General features: G+C 38.1%; 2 protein-coding genes across 4 annotated transcripts in view; both read right to left on the bottom strand.

The window, feature by feature from the left end:
* LOC102485450 (succinate dehydrogenase [ubiquinone] cytochrome b small subunit, mitochondrial) overlaps nucleotides 1-22305 on the bottom strand; it is a 117393-nt gene that overhangs the window by 35397 nt on the left and 59691 nt on the right. Inside the window, exons 1-2 of one of the 3 annotated variants that reach the window (XM_014588810.2) lie at nucleotides 15668-15686; nucleotides 4464-4665 (exon numbers count right to left, since the gene is read on the bottom strand). In XM_014588810.2, the coding sequence (XP_014444296.1) occupies nucleotides 4464-4654 (191 nt within the window). In that variant the 5' untranslated portion in view covers nucleotides 4655-4665; nucleotides 15668-15686. Of the gene's footprint in view, nucleotides 1-4463; nucleotides 4666-9040; nucleotides 9144-15667; nucleotides 15687-22305 lie in introns of those variants that run through there. The other 2 variants (XM_006150996.3, XM_006150995.3) reach the window with 2 other exon arrangements.
* On the bottom strand, nucleotides 12696-17504 carry TEX12 (testis expressed 12). The gene is made up of 5 exons (XM_006151001.2): nucleotides 17257-17504; nucleotides 15668-15733; nucleotides 14814-14925; nucleotides 14670-14721; nucleotides 12696-13067 (listed from the first exon to the last, which is right to left on the bottom strand). Exons 1-5 carry the CDS (start codon nucleotides 17437-17439, stop codon nucleotides 12923-12925), a joined length of 558 nt encoding a protein of 185 aa, XP_006151063.2. The 5' UTR covers nucleotides 17440-17504; the 3' UTR covers nucleotides 12696-12922.

Here is a 22305-nt window from a genome sequence, read left to right as displayed (position 1 = left end):
AATGGAGAAAAGCTGAAAGCTTTCCCACTAAAAACAGGTACAAGACAAGGATGCCCACTTTCTCCACTCCTTCTCAATATAGTACTGGAAGTCCTCACCAACGCAATCAGAAAAGAGGAAAAAATTAAAGGCATCCAAATAGGAAAAGAAGAGGTGAAACTTTACTCACTGATTAATCTTCAGGTATAGCATTCTAATCAAAGCCCTGTCCAAGAATGAATATTTCCAATTTCTGATTCAATGCAACAAGCATTATTGAATTTATGCAAAGAACCTTTCTGCCACAAAATAAGAATACTCCCAAATATTTTCCAATTCCAGAGGGGTCAGGAAGGAAGAAAAGTTTATGTTTCCATTTAAATAAGCAAACTTTTACTCAAAAGTCATAAAATTCTATTTCGCCAGTTCAGTCTTATGTTCAAACTCTCTTCTGTTGAACATGCAGTGTTACTGTGGTCCAATCTTCCCGTCTAACCCCTGGAAGTTAACATTCAACGTCATTATTGATATTTCCTGTCCCTAGCATTAAACTGATCGTTTTCTTGGTTGCTTTTTGTTCTCTTATTTCTGTATGTGTCTTTAGTTTTCTTGGTAGAGCACTCCCTTCAGAACTTCTTGAAGAGTGGGTCTGCTATTGGCAAATTCTTTCAGGTCTTGTTTATCTGAAAATGTTTTTATCCTTTCTTTCCATATGAAAGATAATCTTGCCAGGTATAGTATTCTTGGTTGAAACTGTTTTTCACTTAACACTTAGAATATATTTTCCCATTCTTTCCTTGCTTGCATTGTTTCTGATGAGAAGTCTGAGGTTAGCCTGACTGGATAACCTTTATAAGTAACGTGACGTTTCTCTCTTGTCAATTCTAGTATCTTGTCTTTGTCCGTACATTTGGCCAGTCTGGCTATGATGTGCCTTGGAGAAGATCTTCTTAAGTTGCTTCTATTAGGGGTCCTTTATATTTATTGGGTCTGGATATTTGAATGCCTCTCTAGATTTGGAAAATTTTCTTCTAAAATTTCATAGAATAAATTATCAATGACCTTATTAGTTTCCTCACTTTCTGGGATACCAATTATCTGGATGTTTGGGTGCTTAATGCTGTCTAGTATTTCTCATATAGTGTTCTCATTTTGAAGGGTTATTGTCTCAGTTTTTTTTTAAAGAATTATTTTATTTAACTTTATTTATTTTAATTTGACCAGAGAGGGACAGAGTGTGAATGAGAGAGAGAGTGAGAAAGCAAGCAACCAGGTCCGGGGCTCGAACCACAGTCAGCCAAGTGGGAGTCCAGCACTCTTAATCACAAAGCCACCTGCTGGCCGCTGGGTTGTTTTTTCTAGATTAGAGGTTTTGCCTTCAACATCTGATATTTGATTTTCTCCATGAACTAATCTGCTTTTAATACTTTCAAGGGAGGTTTTGATTTCCTGAATGGCAGCCTTCATTTCAAATGGCTCCATTTGATTCTTTTTTATGGTATGTATTTCCTCTTTCAGATCATGGAAAAACTTCAGCACGTCCTGGAACTCGTTGTCTCTTTTGTCCTGCATCTTCTGGAGTTCATTATCTCTTCATTTCATTTAGTTTTGTCACTATGAATATTCTGAATTCTCTATCAGACATTTCCATGAGTTCTACTGTACTGTCTATGGATGATGAAGGATTGTTCTTTTCCCTTAGATATTTTCTTGGTTTCTCATATTTCTTGTCCCTCTGCAGTGGTTTCTGGTCATTCTGTGACAAAATCTCTCCTCCACTTGTCTGAATATTTCAGGAGTCTCGAAGATGGAGCTTAGAGCATAGTTTTCTTTTTTTATTTTTTTGGAGAGGTTTTTGCTATAGGGCGCTCACCAGACAGACAGACAGAGACAGAGACAGAAAGCAAGAAATCATCTCCCAGGGAGGATGGCCATGCTGCAATCCCTTCTCCTCTGTTCTCCTCTCGGGATCTTGGGCATGCTCGCACACGCGCCCAGCATGAGTTTTAAGCCACCGGGTCCCAGACGCAAACCGTGGTCAACTACATGGGAGTCCAGCGACATAGCCATTACGCTAACTGCTGGTCCCGAGCATAGTTTTCTTTTTTTTTTTTTTTTTTTTGGAGATATTTTCACTATAGGGTTTTTTTTTTTTCACTATAGGGCGCGTGCGCTTGCCAGACAGAGAGAGACATAGAGACAGAAAGCAAGAAATCACCCCCCAGGGGGGATGGTCATGCCACAATCCCTTCTCCTGCATTCTCCTCTCGGGATCTTGGGCACACACGCATGCACGCCTGGTGTGAGTTTTAAGCCACTGGGTCCAGGACGCAAACCGCAGTTGACTACGTGGGAGTCCAGCAACATAGCCATTACGCTAACTGCTGGTTCCCATCGACCATAGTTTTCTTGAACAGGCCAGGACACACCTCAACTTTAAAAAGGCTTGTCTGAATATTTCCTGAGTCTAGAACTACTACCTATCGTTTTTTAGAGATTTTTGCCATAGGGCGCATGTGCTCATCAGAGAGATAGAGAGATAGAAAGCAAGAAACTGTTCCCTAGAGGGTATGGCCATGCTGCAATCCCTTCTCCTCCATTCTCCTATCAGTTTTTTGGGCACACATGCACATGTGCCCAGCATGAGTTTCAGACCACCAGGTCCAGGACTCCAACCACAGTCAACCATATGGGAGTACAGCAACTTAACTACTATGCTGCCTGCTGGCTCCATTTTACTTATCTTTATTCTATAAATATTTAAAACAAATCTGTAGAAATAGCGAGGAAGACTGAGATGAAATAAGTAAAATGTTAACAGATGGTATGTCAGGTGGTATATGCTTTCTTCTCTATCTCTTCAACATTTCAAAAAATTTTAAATATGTAAAAACTTTTATGATAGAAAACATATTTTTTCTATGATTGAAAAAATGCTTAAAACAAAGCAGATTCCTTCCTGGTGTCAACAAGGAAAAATCCAAGACCAGTTAAAATTTTTTTCTTTTTTTAGAGAAATTTTTACTACAGGGCATGCATGTGCGCTCACTAGAGACACAGAGAAAGAGAGAGAGAAAGTGAGAAATCACCCCCCTAAGGGGGATGGCCACACCTTGTTATTATGATTAAAAATAACCATTCAGTATTATCATAATTACATTGACCCTAGTACCTAGATCACCCTTCCCCTTCTCCTCCATTCTTCTTTTGGGATTTTGGGCACACAAGCACATGCGCCGCCTGGCATGACTTTCAAGTCACCAGGTCTGGAATCTGAACTATGGTTGGCCACGTGGGAGTCCAGCACCTTAACCACTGTGCTGTGTGCTGGCCTCAAGACCAGTTAAATTTAACACACTTTAACAGGTAGCCTTCCTGACAGACATTACTAAGGGGGAGGCGGGGAGGAAGAGTGCAAGTTATATTTATAGCCAGAGAAAAAGAAGTGACATACAAAACCAACTGTGAGTGGCTGCAGCTGGCAAACGCCTAATATGCTCATGGTCTGATCAGCTGGCAGTCTGTGACTAGCTAAAGGTTGGCTGCTATGATTGGCTAAGGCTCAGTTGCTAGTACCAGGTATAAAACATTTCTGCATATCAAGCTAGGTTGCAGTTCAATATCAAAGAAGGCTGCTTGGAGAAAAAGTTTTCACTCAAGTATGGAGGCCTGGTTAGGCCAGTTTGGTTCAGTTTAACATGGGTCATAGGGGTTTCTTCACATGGCTTCATGTCCCTAGTAAACATCCAAAGAAATTATATACTAGAGTCTTTCATTTACATCTATTTATTGAGTGCTAGCTAGGTAGAGACTACTATTCTAGATAGTGGGGATATAGGGTGAACTAGAAAAAGTCCCTGCCCTCATGGAATTTATATTCTATTGGGACAACACAGCTGACGCACAAACAAAAAAATACTAGACACTGATAGTGCTGCATAGAGAATTAAAATAGATGATACAACAAATACTAGCGTTTTTAGATCAGAAGATCAGGAAAGGTTCAAAGGATATGAGTTTTAAGCTGATACCTGAACAAGAAGATCCAGGCTTGGGAGATTAGGGAAGATAGGTGAGAATGCTAGTGACAAGACACTGAGCAAAAGTAAATGTGTCTAGTTTGAGGAAATGAAAGAGGCCACTGTGTCTGGGGAAGACTGTATGAGGGAGAAAGTGGTGAAGACATTGTCCTTCCTTCAGGAACTTGTGGTGAAACAGCTTGGCAGTCACGCACTGAGTTTCTGACACCTCTACTGTTTTGGCAGAAACGTGTAAAGGATGTCAAATTTACATTATTATGCAGAGCAAAAAGGCAGGACTTTTGAAAAAAGAATTTAGTCTCTTTTCTTCTGCTCTAGGCTATCTATAATCAAAGGGAGTGAATGGTAGTGTTAGCCTCAGAAAGGAAGCAGATATTAATGCATATTTCATAAAACCCAACCCATGCCAAGAAATCCAAATTATTCTCCAAAATCAAGGCTTACTTATTCTTCCCAAACTCGAACTTTCCAGGTCCAATTCTAAGTAGATAGCCATTGAGCCAGGTAGGAAAACGTCCTCGGATTCGGGCAGGGATGGTTTGTGGCGTCTCCTTCACTGTGGTCAATAGTGGTGCAATACTTGGCAGATTCTGCCGCTCCCTGAAGATAGCTTTTTTCTGATGAGTATTTCCCATGTATTTCAAAACTACACAAAGGAAATCAAAAGCACAAAAAAATGTTACCAGTCTTTTTATAAACAGGCCTATTTCTCTACAATCTTACTGACTGGCAGTTTAAGAGAAATGTGAACCTAAAACCAAATAAAGTCTCCAAATTCTTGTCTCCTTCCTCATTCTCAGACTATCAACTCTGGTTCTCCATTTTCAAACCACAGCAATCTTACATTTCTTGCAATATTAATCTACCTAAGAAATTAACTCAGCACATTAATTACTATTATTATCCCTTCTCATAGTTGAACAATACTTGTCTCTATGAGAATAAATCTCTGTAACACTAGATGTGCTAATAGCAACCTCATTATTATGATTAAAAATAACCATTCAATATTATCATAATTACATTGACCCTAGTACCTAGATACACTAGAATGTGATTTCACAGTGATTTCTGTAAAGTTATTAGAATCTTTAAGGGACCGGCGGATGGCATAATGGTTATGTCACTGGACTCCCACATAGTTGACAGCAGTTCAAGTCCTGGATTGGGTGGCTTAAAACACACAACGAACATGTGTGTGTGCATGCCCAAAATTCCGAGAGAAGAATGGAAGAGAAGAGATTGCAGCATGGCCATATCCCCTGGGGTGCAATTTCTCACTTTCTGTCTCTCTATCTTTCTCTCTCTGGTGAGCACGCACACTCGACAGCAAAAATCTCTCTCTCAAAAAATTGAATCTTTAACTTCTTGTATTTTAATGGCACATACATTAATGCACATGGCACTTTCTTGGAGAAAGTTGTCATGAAATATGCAATGATACCCAACCTAATATTACCTTTAGTTCAAAAGCCACAAGAAGCAAGTATTGCTAGTATATAATCGGGAGTTGAAAATTGTACCTATTATTTCTGCTTACTGAGCATTCACAGGGCAGACAGTTGGTCAAATACATAATTAATTAGGTAGTATAAAATAAAATAAAATAAACTTCTTGTTTTATTTCACAACAGTTTAGCTGCAATACAGAAGTCTAGACAAGAAAAATAAATTACCACATCAGGACATTATTCCTCTAAAGAAATGAGATTTGCATTCTGTTAGCAAATTATTTTACAATATATCCATATCCCATTTCTCTCAAACCTTTCAAAAATCTACTTTGGAGCATGAGATTTTCTTCTTTTCTACATGTAACAATTCAACCAAACCCATCTATGTCCCAAATAAAATTCACATTCACCCTTAATGTCCTTCCCAACACCTACCCTAAGAAAATAATATCAAAAAAAAAAAAAAGAAAGAAAAGAATATCTATTGTTCAAAGTCTATCTCAAGTGTTACTTCAACTAAAAGGCAGCATTGTGCAATATTTGAGTGTGAGCTGGGGCTCTGCCTGCTCCCAACTGCTTCAGTTTAAACTTTGGCCTGCCATCTGCCAAATAAGCAGCCTTAAGCAAGACACAAATAACCTCTCTGTGCTATTTCTTCATTTCTAAAGTCGAGATAATAATTCTTACCACTTCTAAACCTGTAATAGTTAGCTTATGTATGAGCTTATGTAAAGATCTTACAACAAAGTAAACACTCAAAATATGCTAGCTATTATTATATAACCTTAATGATCAATCCAATAAAATATCTTTTTTATTATTTTATTCATTTGACAAAGTATGTGGCACTGATAAAGGATAAAAAGTATTTTAAGTATTATAGCCCTAAGGAACTTCCTGCCTAGTAAACAACAAACACTCATTACTGTAATGAGTGTTTTGTTTCGGCATTGCTTCTCAAAGTCTGGTCTGAGGACTACTTACAACAGAAATGCCCGATGATATTGCTAAAAATACAGTTTCCTGGACTCCTCTCTGTTCCTAATAAGTCCAAATCTCTGGGAAAGAAAAAGCAATAATCTTTTGGGAACCACAATATTGGAGGTATGAAAAGAATGCTTTGAAATGATAAAGAAGGAGCCTCGTGGGTATTCATCTTGCTCTACTTTTATTAACACTGTGCATATTTCTCTTTTCTCCTCTCAGATTAATATAAATTCCCTGGGATCAGGTATTTTACTCATCTTACTTATTTAAGTAGAACTAAATCAAATAGCCTGTTTGGTCATTTGAGTAAATATTAGGTTGTCTGAAAGTCATGATGCATTTTTCTGTTCTTCTATACAAAAATGCATGACATTCCCAACAACCAATACATGAATTTAAAGCATTTTACACTTTAGAAAACATTTATATGTCTATGTTCTATACACCACTGCCTACTATTGGCAATGATTTCCACACTTCCTACAGTTCTTGATATTGCCATCAACATATTCTTAAACCTCTTTCTATTCTTGGCTTCTGAGATATCATACTATTCTAACTTTTCTGCTTTCTCTCTGACTACTCTGCTTTATGCTAGTTTCACTAGTTATTAGCTCACTATTTAGGGCAAGTTATTTCATCTCTCTGGGCCTCAGGTTTTTAAATAATAAAATGCAGATTAAAAAAAAGGTTACTACTTCCTGTTCATGTCTAATGTTAAATATACAATAGTAAATAATTTTCCAAATGCTAATTCTGTTATCACATCATGAATGTGTTCCTAAAGCCTGACCTTGGGCCTTTATTCCTTAATCTCACCTCTTGCCCTTGGCAATCTTATCTAGCCTCTTAATTTCACCAATTACTTCTTACAGGTGACTCTTGATCTATGGAAATATTACTATAATCCATTTTCCTCCTTCCGAATCAATTCTCCCAACTGCTAAATCACCTAGATTCAAACATCTCAGTGGCCTTGAATTCACCCTCTCCATTACCCCTCACATTCACTAAGTGAATTCTGCTATATCCACACATAGCTGGTAAGGGGAAGTTAAAATGATAAGGGTGGCTAGTATAAATGACTAAGGCTCAGCAGTTTGCAGGAGTGTCTGGGGGAAATTCTCTAAAAAGATTTTTACCAGGGCCTCCATCCTGAATAGCCTTCCAAATTCTTTTCCTGGCCTGAACCTGCTCTCATCAGCACTGATGCTTCAACTACTCTTATCTTTTAGTGACTTCCTTCCCACTTTTCAAATTTAAAGCCTCACGACTCTTAAGTGGATATTATAACACTCCTAATATAGAAGGAGAAACTAGATAGAGAGTCAACTCTCTTGTACGCCAGAGTTTCAGAACTGGAAGACCTCTTGATTCCCTTAGTTCTTGGGCTGGCCAGGGGCCCAGCTCTAGGTAACTCCTTAAAACTCCATATCCCATCCAATTTACCCCAGTGTGCATTAAACATACTACCATTTTCTTCATGTATTATGTTAAAAAGATCAAGAAGCACTGCTGCTAAGTTAATTTTCCTATAGATCTGACTGCATCATATATTCCTCCATAAAATCTCACAAATGGTCCCACACCACCTACCAGGTGACATCTAAACTGATCAGCCAGGCACTTATAAAAGTCTCCTACAGTGTTGTCCCAACCTATCTGTCCAGTTAGTGGCAGGCCGTCACTAACGCCTTCCACTTCCACCTAATTAGACCACTCATTTCCTTCTCTGCACCACGATCAAACCATTCTCCTCGCCATAGTTCCCGATCTCCTTCAGATGAAATCACTTACCCAACTCATCTTTCAAGATCCAGTTTTCATGTCACCTGCTTCATAAATACAGCATTCCCAGTTCCTATAGCAAAAACTGATTGTCCTTCATTTGAATTCATTCAATATCTGTTTATAGTTTTCATATGGCCAATATCTTATTCTACCCTATGTGACAAAGATAAATATACTTCATAACCCCTACTACCAGTACTCTAGGCATATAAGGTCTGGTTTTCATTTCCCTTCTCTCTCAAGTACCTAGCACATTGCTTTGCACACTGCAAGCATTAAATTATCCAATTAAACAATTTTAAAATGTATATTGTATCAGTATGACTTCTGATAGCTCGACATCAGCCAATTTCCAGAAATAAAATCATGTAACACTACAGCTATAATAGAAAGCTGTGAAACAATGAGCATAGGTATCACTGCAGTTCCCCAGAATGCAAATAGAAACATTTATATTAGAACATGTGGTAATGATTTTCAACTTAGAAAAATCTGAATAGTACATATCCTTCTTATTGCATATCCAAAAGAATCCCTAGACCTCAAATCATTCCCCTATGTGTCGCATAAAGTAAACAAACACGAAGGATGTTTTCCTGAGGATGATGAAAGAATCCTGCTCAGTCTTCAACTTCCGGCTCTGCGGTGCTGCTGCCAGCATCAGCTTTACACAGAGTGGAAAGCTTCAGAAGCCCCCAGTAATCTTCAGAAAAGAGGCACAATTCAAAGTGCAGACTCGTGGGAAGAAAAGGAAGAGGAAAGAGAAAGAGAAAGGGGTGGTTCCCCTACCTTGGAGCCGATGCACTATCACAGAAAGGAAACCCACTCCAATGGTTAAAAGATTGCTGACAAAACGGAGAAAAATTCGGTAAGACATTTTTGTATTAGGCAAATCTGCGCTTTCCAAAAATCCTGACGAGCACTGTTAGTTCGAAGTACCACTAAACAATGAACACTCAAAGAACTGCATTGTTCCCAGCTCACTGATATAATAGGTTGGAGGTGGAGAGGTAGAGGGTGGAGTTTCAGAATTCCTGTGATCTCTTAGTTTCATTTACATAACAATTATCCCAACAACCTATCTATAATAAGCAATTGTTTAAAGTATTAAAATTGGACCACCAATGGTGGTCTCTCTTCGTAAACTTCCTTTTTTTAAATCTGTCCTCACAATAAAGGTAGCTGATACTGATCCATGGGATCAATTTCGTTAAGCCATTCTCCCCTCTAAAAGATTTAGATAGAGTATAAAGTCCATTTAGATTGTCAATAAATTCTACAGTATAGCAACAACTTCCCATTTACTATCTCTCTGCCTTTCTATCATTTCATCCTCCCTTCCATTTTTTTTGTTTGTTTGTTTGTTTTTTGGTATGTGTATGTGTTGTTTTTTCCAGAGAGGGAGTGTTAGAGGGTGTATGTATGTGGTTGCCAGAAAAAGAAAGAGAATCCCCTGAGGGGTGTGTGGTCACTTCACAATCCTTTTTCCTCCATTTCTCCATCTCCTCAGGATTTTGGACTCCCACACACTTGCATCTGGCATGTTTTTCAAGAAGTTAGTCAGGGATTCGAAACTTAACCATGTGGGATCCAGCTTTCTTAACTATACACAGCACTTAATGGCTGCACTATGGGGCCAGCTCCCTTTTCTATTCATTAGTCTAATACTTGAACCACAAAGTAGGCCATATGGGTTCCAGCCACCTTCGACCACCTGACCATATGACCTACTTTGTGGTTCAAGTATTAGACTGAGTGGCTTTGAGAAACACGATGAGCACAAAATATGTGAGTGCCCAAAATCCCAAAAGAGAAAAATGAAGGGAAAGGGACTGCGATGTGTCCATTCTTCATGGAGGATGCTTTCTCACTTTCCCTCTCTCTCTTTCTCTCTCTCTGGCAAGCGAATGTGCTGACAAATTTTTAAAAAATAAATGAAAGTTGGGACCAGCAGTTAGCGTAATGGCTGTCGCTGAACTCCCATGTAGTCGACCATGGTTCGAGTCCTGAACCTGGAGGCTTAAACTCACACCAGGAGCATGCGTGTGCATGCCCAAGATCCGGAAAGGAGAATAGAGGAGAAGGGAGTGCAGTGTGGCCAGCCCCCCTGGGGGGTGATTTCTCGCTTTCTGTCTCTCTGTCTCCCTCTGTCTTTCTGGCAAACACACTAGTCCTACAGCAAAAACCTCTCCAAAAAAAGGAAAAAAAATGAAAATAAATATTATCATTTTAGAGATTTTTGCTGGTGAGGGCATGTGTGCTCACCGGAGAGACAGAGAGACAGAAAACAAGAAATCACCCCCCCCCCCAGAAGAGATGGCCACACCACAATCCCTTCTCCTCCATTCTCCTCTCAGGATTTTGGGCACGTACACATACACACATACACACACACACACACATCTGGCATGAATTTAAGCTGCTGGGTCCAAGACTCGAACCTCGGTCGGTTACATGTGAGTCCAGCAACGTAACCATTACACCATCTGCTGATCCCAGTAAATATTATTTTTAAAATAAAATAGTCAGAGAGGAGTGTCTTACACTTTTATGTATTTTCCAAATTGAAATAGCCTATAGGTCTTATTGTGTATATTAATTAATGCTTAGAAAAATTAACTCAAGAACAATTCTTAATGACAGTAGGTCAGCAGAGTTATCTTTGTATTTCAAATACTGAAGAACTCTGTAAGGTAATAAAATAAGGCAAAATTCAGGTAATATCATATTAACTCAAATATAGTTTTCTGGTCATATTCAATTTTTTAAAATTTCATTTCTAGTATTTGCTTGACCTCCTGCCTATGCTATGCCATCAGTGTACATCTTTACCAATTCAGTAATTTTTTCCATTTAAACTTTTTTCTCTTTACTCATGATAGAGAGCATGTGCAAGCACATGCGGGAGAAAGAAACACCCTCCACAGATGGGATCATGTTGTGATCCCCTTCTTTCAGTCTGTCAGATCCTTGGCACACTCATGTGTTCCCAACATGCTTTGGGAGGACTGAGCAGGGGATTCAAACACAGTCACCACATGGAATCCAGATTTTCTTGAGTAGTGCACTACCCTGCATGGAGCTAACCCGATTTTTTTCAAACAATTTTATTTTAGTAAGTATTATTTTATTTTACTTTTACCATCCTTTCTTGTATGGGTATTTAAGTTGTATATGGTCATACCTTAGAATAGTAATTTGATGAAATTTTAGTTTAGGGTTTAGAAGGTAACAAGGCAAATGTGTTACCACCCTTAGGAATACCAATTTTCTGTGGTATTGTTTTCAAATGTGTCTAAATTTGTGAATGCTCTTACTATTAAAAATATACATATCGGGACCAGCAGTTAGAGTAATGGCTATGTCGCTGGACTCCCACGTAGTCGACCACGGTTCGCGTCCCGGACCCGGTGGCTTAAATTCACACCGGGTGCATGTGCGTGCGTGCCCAAGATCCCGAGAGGGGAATGGAGGAAAAGAGATTGTGGCATGGCCATCCCCTCTGGGGGGTGATCTCTCGCTTTCTGTCTGTCTCTGTCTGTCTGGCAAGTGCATGTGCCCTATAGCAAAAATCTCTCCAAAAAAAAAAAAAAAAAAATATATATATATATATATGTATCATAGACTGAATTACATGTGGGCTTGAAAAATGGATGCTGTAATTTTTTAAAAATCAAATTAACATATTAAGTTGTGGAGAAAGCCATGACGTGTTTTTCTGTGCAAAAATGCATCATGACTTTTCCAACCACCCAACACTTACCCCTTTATAATTAGATAGTATATAGAAAGTTTTCAATAGTATAATAGCAGTATTTTACATCAAAGACATCATTGTTTTAGCCAGATAAGTAGTAGAGACCCTCCATTGCAAACTCAACTTCTAAATTACAATAGGATTTAAGTGACCTGTCAAAATTGTCATGTTGTCAACTAATCTCTTTAACTGAAGATCACTAATCCTTATTTCACAGCAAACAGCCAGTAAATTTCCTAACTATAATCCACTAACTACATCCATTGATGTGGTTGATGTGTAAAAAGCCGACTCATACAAGGTACTAGTTAGCAATTTCTGGTTTTTATTTTACTCCTTTTACTACAATAAAATAATTTTAAACTAAGTTTATATTAGTCATATATCGTAATAGTAAAAATAATCAAATAGCAATGTTAAACAGTAACAGCAGTTATATTTTACTACATGGTGAGAAACTAGGAAAGGTTTTAATGTTCTTTTATAACACCAATCATAAAAAAAAAAAACTTAAAACTACCTCCAAAGTTATCTGCTATTAAATAAGAATATTCTTTTAAAAAGTACACTATTGTAGTATTGTTAAGCATTATATAATTAACTGTATTCTTTTAGAAGTTTAAGAAAGGATAGAAAGTTTAAAGGAAAAAAAGAAAACACTCCATATATGATTTATATAATTTACACTTTAACAAAATGTGCCCCAAAATCTGGCCCTGAAAAGAAAAACTACATACTTGATATTAATGTCCAGCTCAAAGCTCTTTTTAAATCTAGGAAAGAAATTCAAGGAGTTTCCCCTTCTCTGAGATACACATTTTCTTTAACAACTAGGGAGCTTTTGAAGCATAAATGTCATTCTTTCATTACAACAATAACAGGTTTAAATTCTCAGTTTATTTTAATTGCACATTTTATCTGTGTAGTGTGTTTGCAATCACTGTTAACCTCTGTCTCAGGAGCTCTCTTTTTTGTATTAGGAAGTTTTCAATAGTATTGGCTTCTTTGAAGAGTCCATCTATCTCGTCAATGTAAGATGCATCTACTGCTGCTCTCTCGCTAATGGGGGAAAAAAGTGTTACATTAAACTAGTTATAAAATCTAAATACACCATCATGGTGACGTTTATTATACTCTACATTTATTAGCTATTTCATTTAAATTGCTTTATGTACTAGAGAGCTTCATTAACTCACTAATACTCTTCAGGAAAAAGTTAAATTAATGACACATTTTTCACTCCTCGAAAAAGATCCTGACACAGAAAAACATATCTCATATACTATAACTCTCACACTGAATTATCTACATTATTTTTACAGCTACACAAACCATTATTCAAGAATAAGGATTGTCCAGTAGTTTAAAAAAAATAATATGTAGGGCCACCAGGTGATATAGAAGTTAAGGTGCTGGATCCCACATGGCCAGTTGTGCAGTTCAACACCCAGACCAATGGCTTGAAAATCCCAAAGGGCACATGTGCATGTGTACTCAAAATCCCAAGAAGAGAATGAAGGGAAATGGACTGCAGCATAGCCATCCCCTCAGGGGGTAATTTCTCACTTTCCCTTTCACTATTTCTGTCTGTCTCTCTCTCCAGAGAGTATATGAACCCTAAGGCAAAAACCTCTACCCCCCAAAAAAGAAATGACAATCTCAGTTCAATAAAATACTTAAATTCAGTTTTCAAATATATATAGATAAAATATAAACATATTATATAAATATTTAATGAACTATTTCCATTAGTCACAGTATTTTAACTCATTACTATGTATTTATTTATTTTAGTTTGGTCATAGGGCACATGTGTTTAACAAAGAGACAGAAAAAGAGAGGAGGAAAAGTGCCAAATGACCCCTCACAGGGAACGGCCATGCCACAATCTCTTCTCCTTCATTCTCCTCTCAGGATGGTGGGTACACATGTACACACACCTAGTGTGTTTTCCAAGCCACCAGGTCTGGAACTTGAACCATGCAGTTGGCCATATGGGATCCAGTTGCCTTAACCACATCACCAGCTGGCCTATTATTATTATTTTTAATTACCAGTGCACATGCACTCACCAGAGAGAGAGAGAGAGGAAGAAAGTATCCCCTAATGTGGTGTGGTCTCACAATCCCTTCTCCATGTCTACAATATGCTAGGATTTGGGGCATGCACACATGCATGCACACACACACAATGTGTTTTTCAAGGTGCTGGGAGCAAGAATCAAACAACCCAGTCAGTCATGTGGGATCCAGCTGGCCTAACCACTAGGCCACAGGGCTGGCCTCATATGTAATAAATATTTATCTTTAATAATATTCTATTATCATTAATTTCACCAAATGGCATTTCTCTTAAGCAGATATTTACATAAAATTCAAAATGTGATGTCATCTAATTAAAGACCAAAATACATTCAGTCTAGTTATTACTCAATAGTTCTGGCAATAATAAAACAAAGTATTTTTAGCAAAAAAGTTGAGGTTATTCCCTGAAAATAACCAACTAATCTTTTATAAGCAACTGAGGTAGGACAAAAAATTCTGTAGTTTTAATTACTTAGTAGGTCTTGCAATCACAGAATTAAAATTCCCAGTGCAGTTTCCAGAAGAGAATTTCTATTTCTAACATAAAGACCAAAGAGAATATACAGTAAGTACTTGCCTTAAAATCTTTGCATATGTAGACAACATTAGATTAATTTCCTTGCTCATATCTGTTTCAAAAAAATCATCAAGTTATAAAATATAATAAACCTTCTGTACTGCAAAAATTGATTTATAGCAACATAAAAATTTTATACACCACCATTTAAATCTTTCTCTAAGACTTCATCTTTATAAAGTAGTCCAGAATTTTCAGAGAAAGACGAATCTGATTTTCCAAGAGAGGACAGCTGTGGACTATCTGGCATTTGAGGCTAACAGAGCAAGGCAAAGAAAATATATGGTCAATAAGAGCCTTATCACATGAACATCGTGTCCACAAAAGAAAGAACAAATTTTTTTTGAAAAATGTAAATATGCTAGAAATTACATATTCTCATGACCTAACTCATCATTGAAAATTGTACTCCCCAAAAAACTTTCAGGCCCAAGATAAACCTTGCTCAATATACTAAATTTTATTTTGGCTTTAAATTCGATTTTGGATATGATTTTACTCCCCTGGTGAAAAAGTATCTGGTATTTTGAATCAAATTTGTTTACAAAGCAATATAGCAAAATCATAATTTGGACAATAGCCAAATACTACTGCAAGATAACATAATCTTCATGAGAGGAATAATGTCCCAAATGCAATAGATCAATTGCAGGGGCCAGGATATAGTGCTCTTCCTTTAAAAAAATAAGTAACTACAGTACCTAGCTATCTTATACAGCAAAATATGTAATGTCCTATATGCCATAAAAGCACGAACTCACTCTGTCTCTAAAACACAAGCTACCAAAAGAAATCTCCCAATAGTTTCTTGGAGTTTTATACTTCGTTTAAAAAAAAAAAGTAGGTGCAGTCAACAAAGTTTCTGCTGGGACAATTCCAGCTCTGGTAATATAAAAATATTAAATCACATTTATCCATAGAGCCTCCTTAAACGGAAGAAATTTGCTAAGCACATAAAATAGAATAAAAGATTAAGGCTCCAGGATCATAGAGCTTACCTCTAATTCTCGTGGTCTCTTGCAATTTCTATTATCAGGCTTCACAGCATGACCTGCCATGATATTCTGGAGGCACAAACTCGAAAGTTTAGATTGATGCCAAATTTAGGTACAAACTTCATGTTACAGTTCTCTTGAATCCCACCCTTTTTCCCCATGCCTACTGCTGCTGTTAACTAAGGTTCTCAGTAGCTGTCACTTAGTTAAATTCAGTTATACCCTTCTCTAAATCATTCTACCAACAGTAGTTTGAATAATCTTTCAAAACTTTGATTAACTTAAAAACCTTCCACTGACTCTTCACTGCTCCAGAATAAGTACAAATTCTATGGTATGGCATCCAAAGTTAATACCTTACGGTGCAGCCAACCTACCATTCCCAACATTTTCTACTACTCCCCCATGTATACTCAGCCAAACTAGTCTCTTCAATACTTCTGTCTTGTTTCAGGACTTGAGGTTCCGCCAAGATTCCTTTACTGTCACAAAATCTTAATATTGAAATCCATCTTACAGTTCATCAAATTCAATTTTGTTTTCCACAAATGAGATAAAAAAGACAGAGATGGCTGACCAAGGTCAAATAAGGGGCCAGATGGGAGCCAACATCTCCTCACCATTGTAGTGTGGGATTGTTTCTACCTTACTTTAACAGGGCTTCACGTTTTACTTTTAAATTAGTTTCTCAAAAACGGTGAACGAATTTTCCCGAGTCATCTAAAAATTAAGTTTAAACTAAGGTTGAAATCTAGTCTCTCTTGGAGATAAGGTACCCTATGCACATTCAAGTTATCAATTCATTTCCTGTTCGTTTTTTGATAAACTATTCTGACCTGGAAAACTGTAATAAACCTGTTTGATTAGTAAGTATAGAACATGCATGATGAGCAGAAAGAGCAACAAGAAATCACAGAGAAAGATGTTTAGTAAATTCCGTACAGTACTTCTACATGCCTGCTAGCACATCTATAGCATGCAAGTTTAAGCGCTGTAACAGTTTTACGGAAGAAACCACACGTGCTCATCTGCGGTACTCACTTCGCCTTGGGAACTGCAAAATGTTACGGAGAAACCAACCTGAGAGTTGTTCCCCTTTTACTCTCCCTTTTATAACTCTTCTCTCCTCTTTCAAAGCAACAGGATGAGCACTGATGCCCAATGAACATTTTTATAATTAGTTAATTCTATTTGTATAAAAATAAATTCGTTTTTCTGTCATAACTGAAGTCCTAGGCCAATTTCCAGTCGGATTGAGAGGCTGGTCCTCCGCCTGTGACAAGCACCATTGTGCCCCCGGCTATGCGATCTCGGGGTTAGTAACAAGGTCACTGCCAAGGCCCCCCACCCACTCGGCCTTCTGCAACCGTTTTCTTCCTCCAGTCCTTTCTTCTCAAGACAATTCTGGCCCCCCCGGCCATTTCCCCGCTTTTGCCCGGATCCCGCCTCGGCCCTCTTTCCTCCCTACTTGCCCTTCAGACCCACTAGAGTCCTGAAAGGAAGCGTCCCTCCTCTCTCGCCGCCTGTATCACACTTAGTCCTGTTCTCACAAGCCCCTATCCCTCCAGCCCCACCACCGACCAGTCTGCTACCCGGCATGAGGATCTTCCTCGACAAGGAAAGCGCGGGAAGGTTGCGGAAGCCCCGGCAAGTGCGCAGGCGCCAGCAAGTGGCAAGTGCGCAGACGCCCAACTCCCAGAGGGCAGCGCGCGAGTCACGTGACAGCTGCCGGTGCCCAGAGCCTGGCCCTGGGATAGCGTCCTACTTCGGTTCATCGCTGCTCTAACTCTATCACGTGGAATCTTCGTGAAACGGAAATCCCTCGGCCTCCCATTGGGTATTTGAGGATTGACAGGGAAAATGTGTAACTGGTCTCAAGAAAGAACAAAGAGTTGCCAAAGCGAGACCAAGTGGTACCCTAACAGCTTGGACTCTTTGAAAAAGAACATAGTGTTACACACACACACCTTCTTTTAAGATAATCCTGTATCCTATTCCAGATGGTTGGTTTGATTGCAGGAAGCTTTTTTTTTTTCCAAATACTTATTTTATTTATCCATTCATTCATTTATTTTAATTTGACCAGAGAGAGATACAGAGATAGAGGGAAAGTGAGAAAGCAAACGACCATGTCCGGTACTCTAACCATGGTAGGACACGTGCCCAGCGCCTTAACCACCAAGCCAACCGCTGGTTCCCTGCAGCAAGCATTTAAACCCGAATTGTGTGGCCCAACGAGCAAGGCCTGTAGATCCAACTCCTAGGTTCACAGCCTTCCTTCCTCCCCTTCTTCTCTTTAATGCACCCACACATTCCAAATCACACCCCCTTTCAAAATGTATTTCTTGATGTGTCAGTTTACTGGACTTAATTAACAGGAGATTTCAGAAAGTATTGTGTAACATGCATGGCTCACATACTTATGGCTCATCCTCATTCGTTGCTTTAAAGTGATGACAACCACCTGCAGTTTCAAAGATAAACATTCTAAACGTATGCGATTTAGTTGATATGGGAGAGAAAACCAAGCATATCACCTGTGAAACTTGTTAGAATCAAAATGGAGTCATTTATGTTGAACTCTGACTAAATGCAGCCAAAGGCGGCCACGGAAGAGTCTCATGCAAGTATGCACGATAAGGAGAGCTGTCAAAAGGATTCTGTCAGAACCATAACCTTGTACAAAGATTACTACAGCTTTACAGGAGGATTACTTCCTCAAGGGCATATGTCCAGAAGCTGCCTGTCCCACTTTGTACTGCCATCACCCTTATTATTGATCTTGGTAACCAAAGATAATAATCTCAAACGATTAATGTAATTCCTCATTATTTTTCTTTTGAAAACGTTTGTTGGGGGACCAGCAGTTAGCGTAATGGCTATGTCGCTGGACTCCCACGTAGTCGACCACGGTTCAAGTCCCGGATCCGGTGGCTTAAACTCACGCCGGGCACGTGTGCGTGCGTGGCCAAGATCCCAAGAGGAGAATGGAGGAGAAGGGATTGCGGCATGGCCATCCCCTCTGGGGGGTGATTTCTCGCTTTCTATCTCTCTGTCTCTGTCTGGCGAGCGCACATGCCCTATAGCAAAAACCTCTCCAAAAAAAAAAAAAAGAAAACATTTGTCTTCCCTTACCTCCTTGAATAAAGGTGGTATTTACCACTGTACACATATTCCTTGTTGAGATGCCTCTTACCAGATAAACATAATTTTTTTAAAGTCTTTCTGCCTATTATTTAGAGGTTGTCACAAGTCATAAGACAAAGTTCAATAACACCTCTCTATAAACTCCAACTGTACAATATAACACATTAGCAGACTATATCTGACACATTTATATATCCTTGAAGTTTTGTTTACTTGTTTGCTTAATCGTTAGTTGCCAAGATTAGAAGTATTGGCCAGCCCCATAATACAGTGGTTAGGTATGCATAAAGAGCCACATCCCAAATGCCAACCATAGTTCAAATCCCAGCTGTGGAGGCTTGTAAAACACTCTAGGTACATACAGATATGCCCAAAGTTGTAACAAAATGGGAGGTGAGAGAATTGTAGTGTGACCACATCCCATTGGGGAGTGCCTTCTCTCACTTTCTGTGACAAGTACACATACCTCTGGCAATTATTAAAAACAAAACAAAACAAAACAAAACAAAAGCCTTGTAAGTATTGTATGGATGTATTTACTTGCTGTTTGTAAAAAAAGAAAATGGTTTAAGTAAGTTCCTAGAAAATAGGCACTCCATTTGTATAATTTGATTTGCTAATATTGTGAGATATAGGCCACTTACTAAACACTACAGCAGACAATTATGATAAAGTTAAAAGTTAAAAATTTTAACGGTCCCAATCACTGTCTGAAAACAGATAGAAATCTGTATTGAAAGTTTTACCATCTATAGGAAACCATTATAAATTTTTCATTAAATCAAAAGTTTTCATTTAAAAGAACTATCTCTTATTTTGATTCTTACTAAATCTTTTTGGTATTAAATCATTTTGTGAAATAAAAATAACACAAAGGATTTTAAGTTTGTTAATGTCCTTATTGAGTAAAATATAAAGTTGTCTAGTCAGTTTTATCTCTTCTCTGTTATTATTTTTAATGGTTCACAGCCTTCCTTCCTCCCCTTCTCTTTCAGAACCAAAAGTCTGGGAAATGCTACCTAATTCTTCTCCCACCTTTCACATTGTATGATATCCAAACAGTTGGTTATCCATCTGGTTCCTAAAATATTTCCAGGAAAAATGGTTTCATCTAATGTAGAAATATTTTCATACATGGTTTTAAGATAATACCATGAACATCGTATTTCACTTTTTAAAAACCCTATTTCCATTGCATAAGCTAAATGAGTGAGAATCAGTAAGAGTATGTGGAAGGTTATAGCTATCTAACTGCACTAAATCTTCAAAGAGCTTTCTCATAATCTGTCTTTAAAAAATAACCCTACAGAGGCTAGCAGTGGCATAGTGGTTAAGGCACTGGACTTCCCATGTGGCCCACTGCAGTTCAAGTTCTGGACCCAGTGGCCTGAAAATCTCAGCAAATAAATAGATAAATAAATAAATGTTTAAAAAAAAAAAGAGTAACTCTACAAAGTACACAGGACACTGAGACATTTGAGTTGCTCTTTATGAAAGAAAAAAACGTGTCCCCAGACTTGGAAATACATAAATTGTGCATTCTACATCTTTACAGCTGGAGAAAACTGACCAGCAATGGGCCATTTAAAATAAGAATGTGTTTGGTGCTCTGCTTCTGATCGCTGTTTAACCCTACTTCATACCTACATCTTTTTATTTAAGAATTACTTATTTAATTTTATTTATTATTATTGTTATTTTAAATTTGCTATAGGGCATGTGCACTCGCCAGAGAGAGACAGAGAGATAGAGAGATGGAGAGAGAGAGGGAAAGTGAGAAAGCAAACTTCCAGGTCCAGGACTTGAACCATGGTCGGCCATGTGGGAGTCCAGTGCCTTAACCAACAAGCCACATGCTAGCCCCCAATGCCTTCATCTTAATTGGTCCAACTGGACATTATGATTTCAAATTTAGCCACATATGTATTCTTACCATATGCTTCTCTTTTTAAAAATGATTATTTATTTTCATTTTATTTATTTATTTATTTTTGACCCGAGAGAGAGGGAAAGTCAGAAAGTATGCTGCCTGATCTCAGATTCAAACCATGGTCGACCATGTGGGAGTCCAGTACCTTAACTACCAAGCCATCTGCTAGCCTCTCTTATCGTATACTTAAAAAAAATGTTTTTTTCCTGATAATCACCATACTGAACACCTATAGATATCTTGCCACAGACTTCCTTTGTAATCACTGGTGTGGACATAATGTTTTTACGACCTTATGAAATTAAAATCCTATCTTATTTTTTAAAAAATTAAGGAAAGAACAAAAGATGCAAGGAAGAGTATTTATTTATTTATTCATTCGTTCATTTATTTATTTAAAGTTTGACCAGAGAGAGAGAAGGAAAGTAAGAAAGCAAGTCGCCAGGCCTGGGACTCAAACAGCGGTCAGCCATGTGGGAGTCCAGTGCCCTTAACCACCATGCTACCTGCTAGCACCCTCTTTTCGTACCATCTCTGTACTGGCAAAAATTACAACAAAAAATACCACCTTGCTAGGACCAACAGATGGCAATAGTTATGTCGCTAAACTCTCACGTGGGCAACTATGGTTTGAGTCCTGGGCCCGGAGGCTTGAAACTCATGCATGTGTGCATGCATGCCCAAAATCCCAAGAGGAAAATAGAGGAGAATAGATCCTGATGTTGCCATTCACCCTGGGGCGTGATTTCTTGCTTTCTGCCTCTCTGTCTTTCTCTGTCTCTCCAACAAGTGCAAAAATCTCTCTTAAAAAACATTCCACCTTGCTAATTCCCTTGCTAGTAAAGAAATATAACTCAGCAGGTTTTGAAAAACTACCTATGAAATTTTTAAATATTACTTTTAAGACTGCTATTTACACACTCTGCTCTTTAAAAGAAACATTTTAAGGACTATTTTTAATGAGTTGAATATAAGCCCTAGAATACTTTCCTTAAATCATGTGTCATAAGTTTGCCACGGTCCTAGGAACAGAACGCTTTAGTGCTAGAAACCACAAGTAAACACTTGCTCTTGTATCAGAAGTTTAGTATTTCTGCTGCAGAAAATTTTAAAAATTATTAAATAAATGTGAATGATAGTACGTATTATGCCTTGCATCTGATACAGCAGATTAAGGAGAAGCTTTATGAAAATGGACTGCTTCTCTGTCACTGAAAAGTAAATCTTAATGGTCTCTGACAACTACCCTTTGGCATCATGTCAAGCTTGGGAGAGAAACGTCCTAAATGAAGTCATAAAGTGAAAGAAAAAATATTTTTCAAAGTTTTGTATTTTCTTTCTTTTACAACTTAAATTTTAGAAACATTTTAGGCACTATGATTACATTGTAGGAATTCCTCCAGCGGAACTGATTATTCAGCATCGTTAGATTAAAAAAAAGTGTGCTGAAGTGTGATCAGAAAGTCTCAAAATGGAGAGACTGTTGTGACAAAGAAGATGCTTGTGGTGAACTAACCAGGTGCTCTCCGAAAGTGCTTCCATGTAATTCTGAAATAGGTACCGG

This window comes from Tupaia chinensis, unplaced genomic scaffold (assembly GCF_000334495.1).
Source record: "Tupaia chinensis unplaced genomic scaffold, TupChi_1.0 Scaffold000311_2, whole genome shotgun sequence".
NCBI lineage: Eukaryota > Metazoa > Chordata > Mammalia > Scandentia > Tupaiidae > Tupaia > Tupaia belangeri.
Note: the sequence above shows the minus strand (reverse complement) of the source record. Positions and strands in the feature narration are given on the sequence as shown.

Bases quoted from the DNA above. Each gene is read 5' to 3' on its own strand.
- TEX12 (XM_006151001.2), bottom strand. From the start codon at position 17,439: ATGAACCGAAGTAGGACGCTATCCCAGGGCCAGGCTCTGGGCACCGGC. The intron at 14,926-15,667 runs GTAAGCTCTATG...TTGCTCTGTTAG, and splicing joins AGAGACCACGAGAATTAGAG to CCTCAAATGCCAGATAGTCC. The intron at 14,722-14,813 runs GTGGTGTATAAA...TTTTTGAAACAG, and splicing joins CTTAGAGAAAGATTTAAATG to ATATGAGCAAGGAAATTAAT.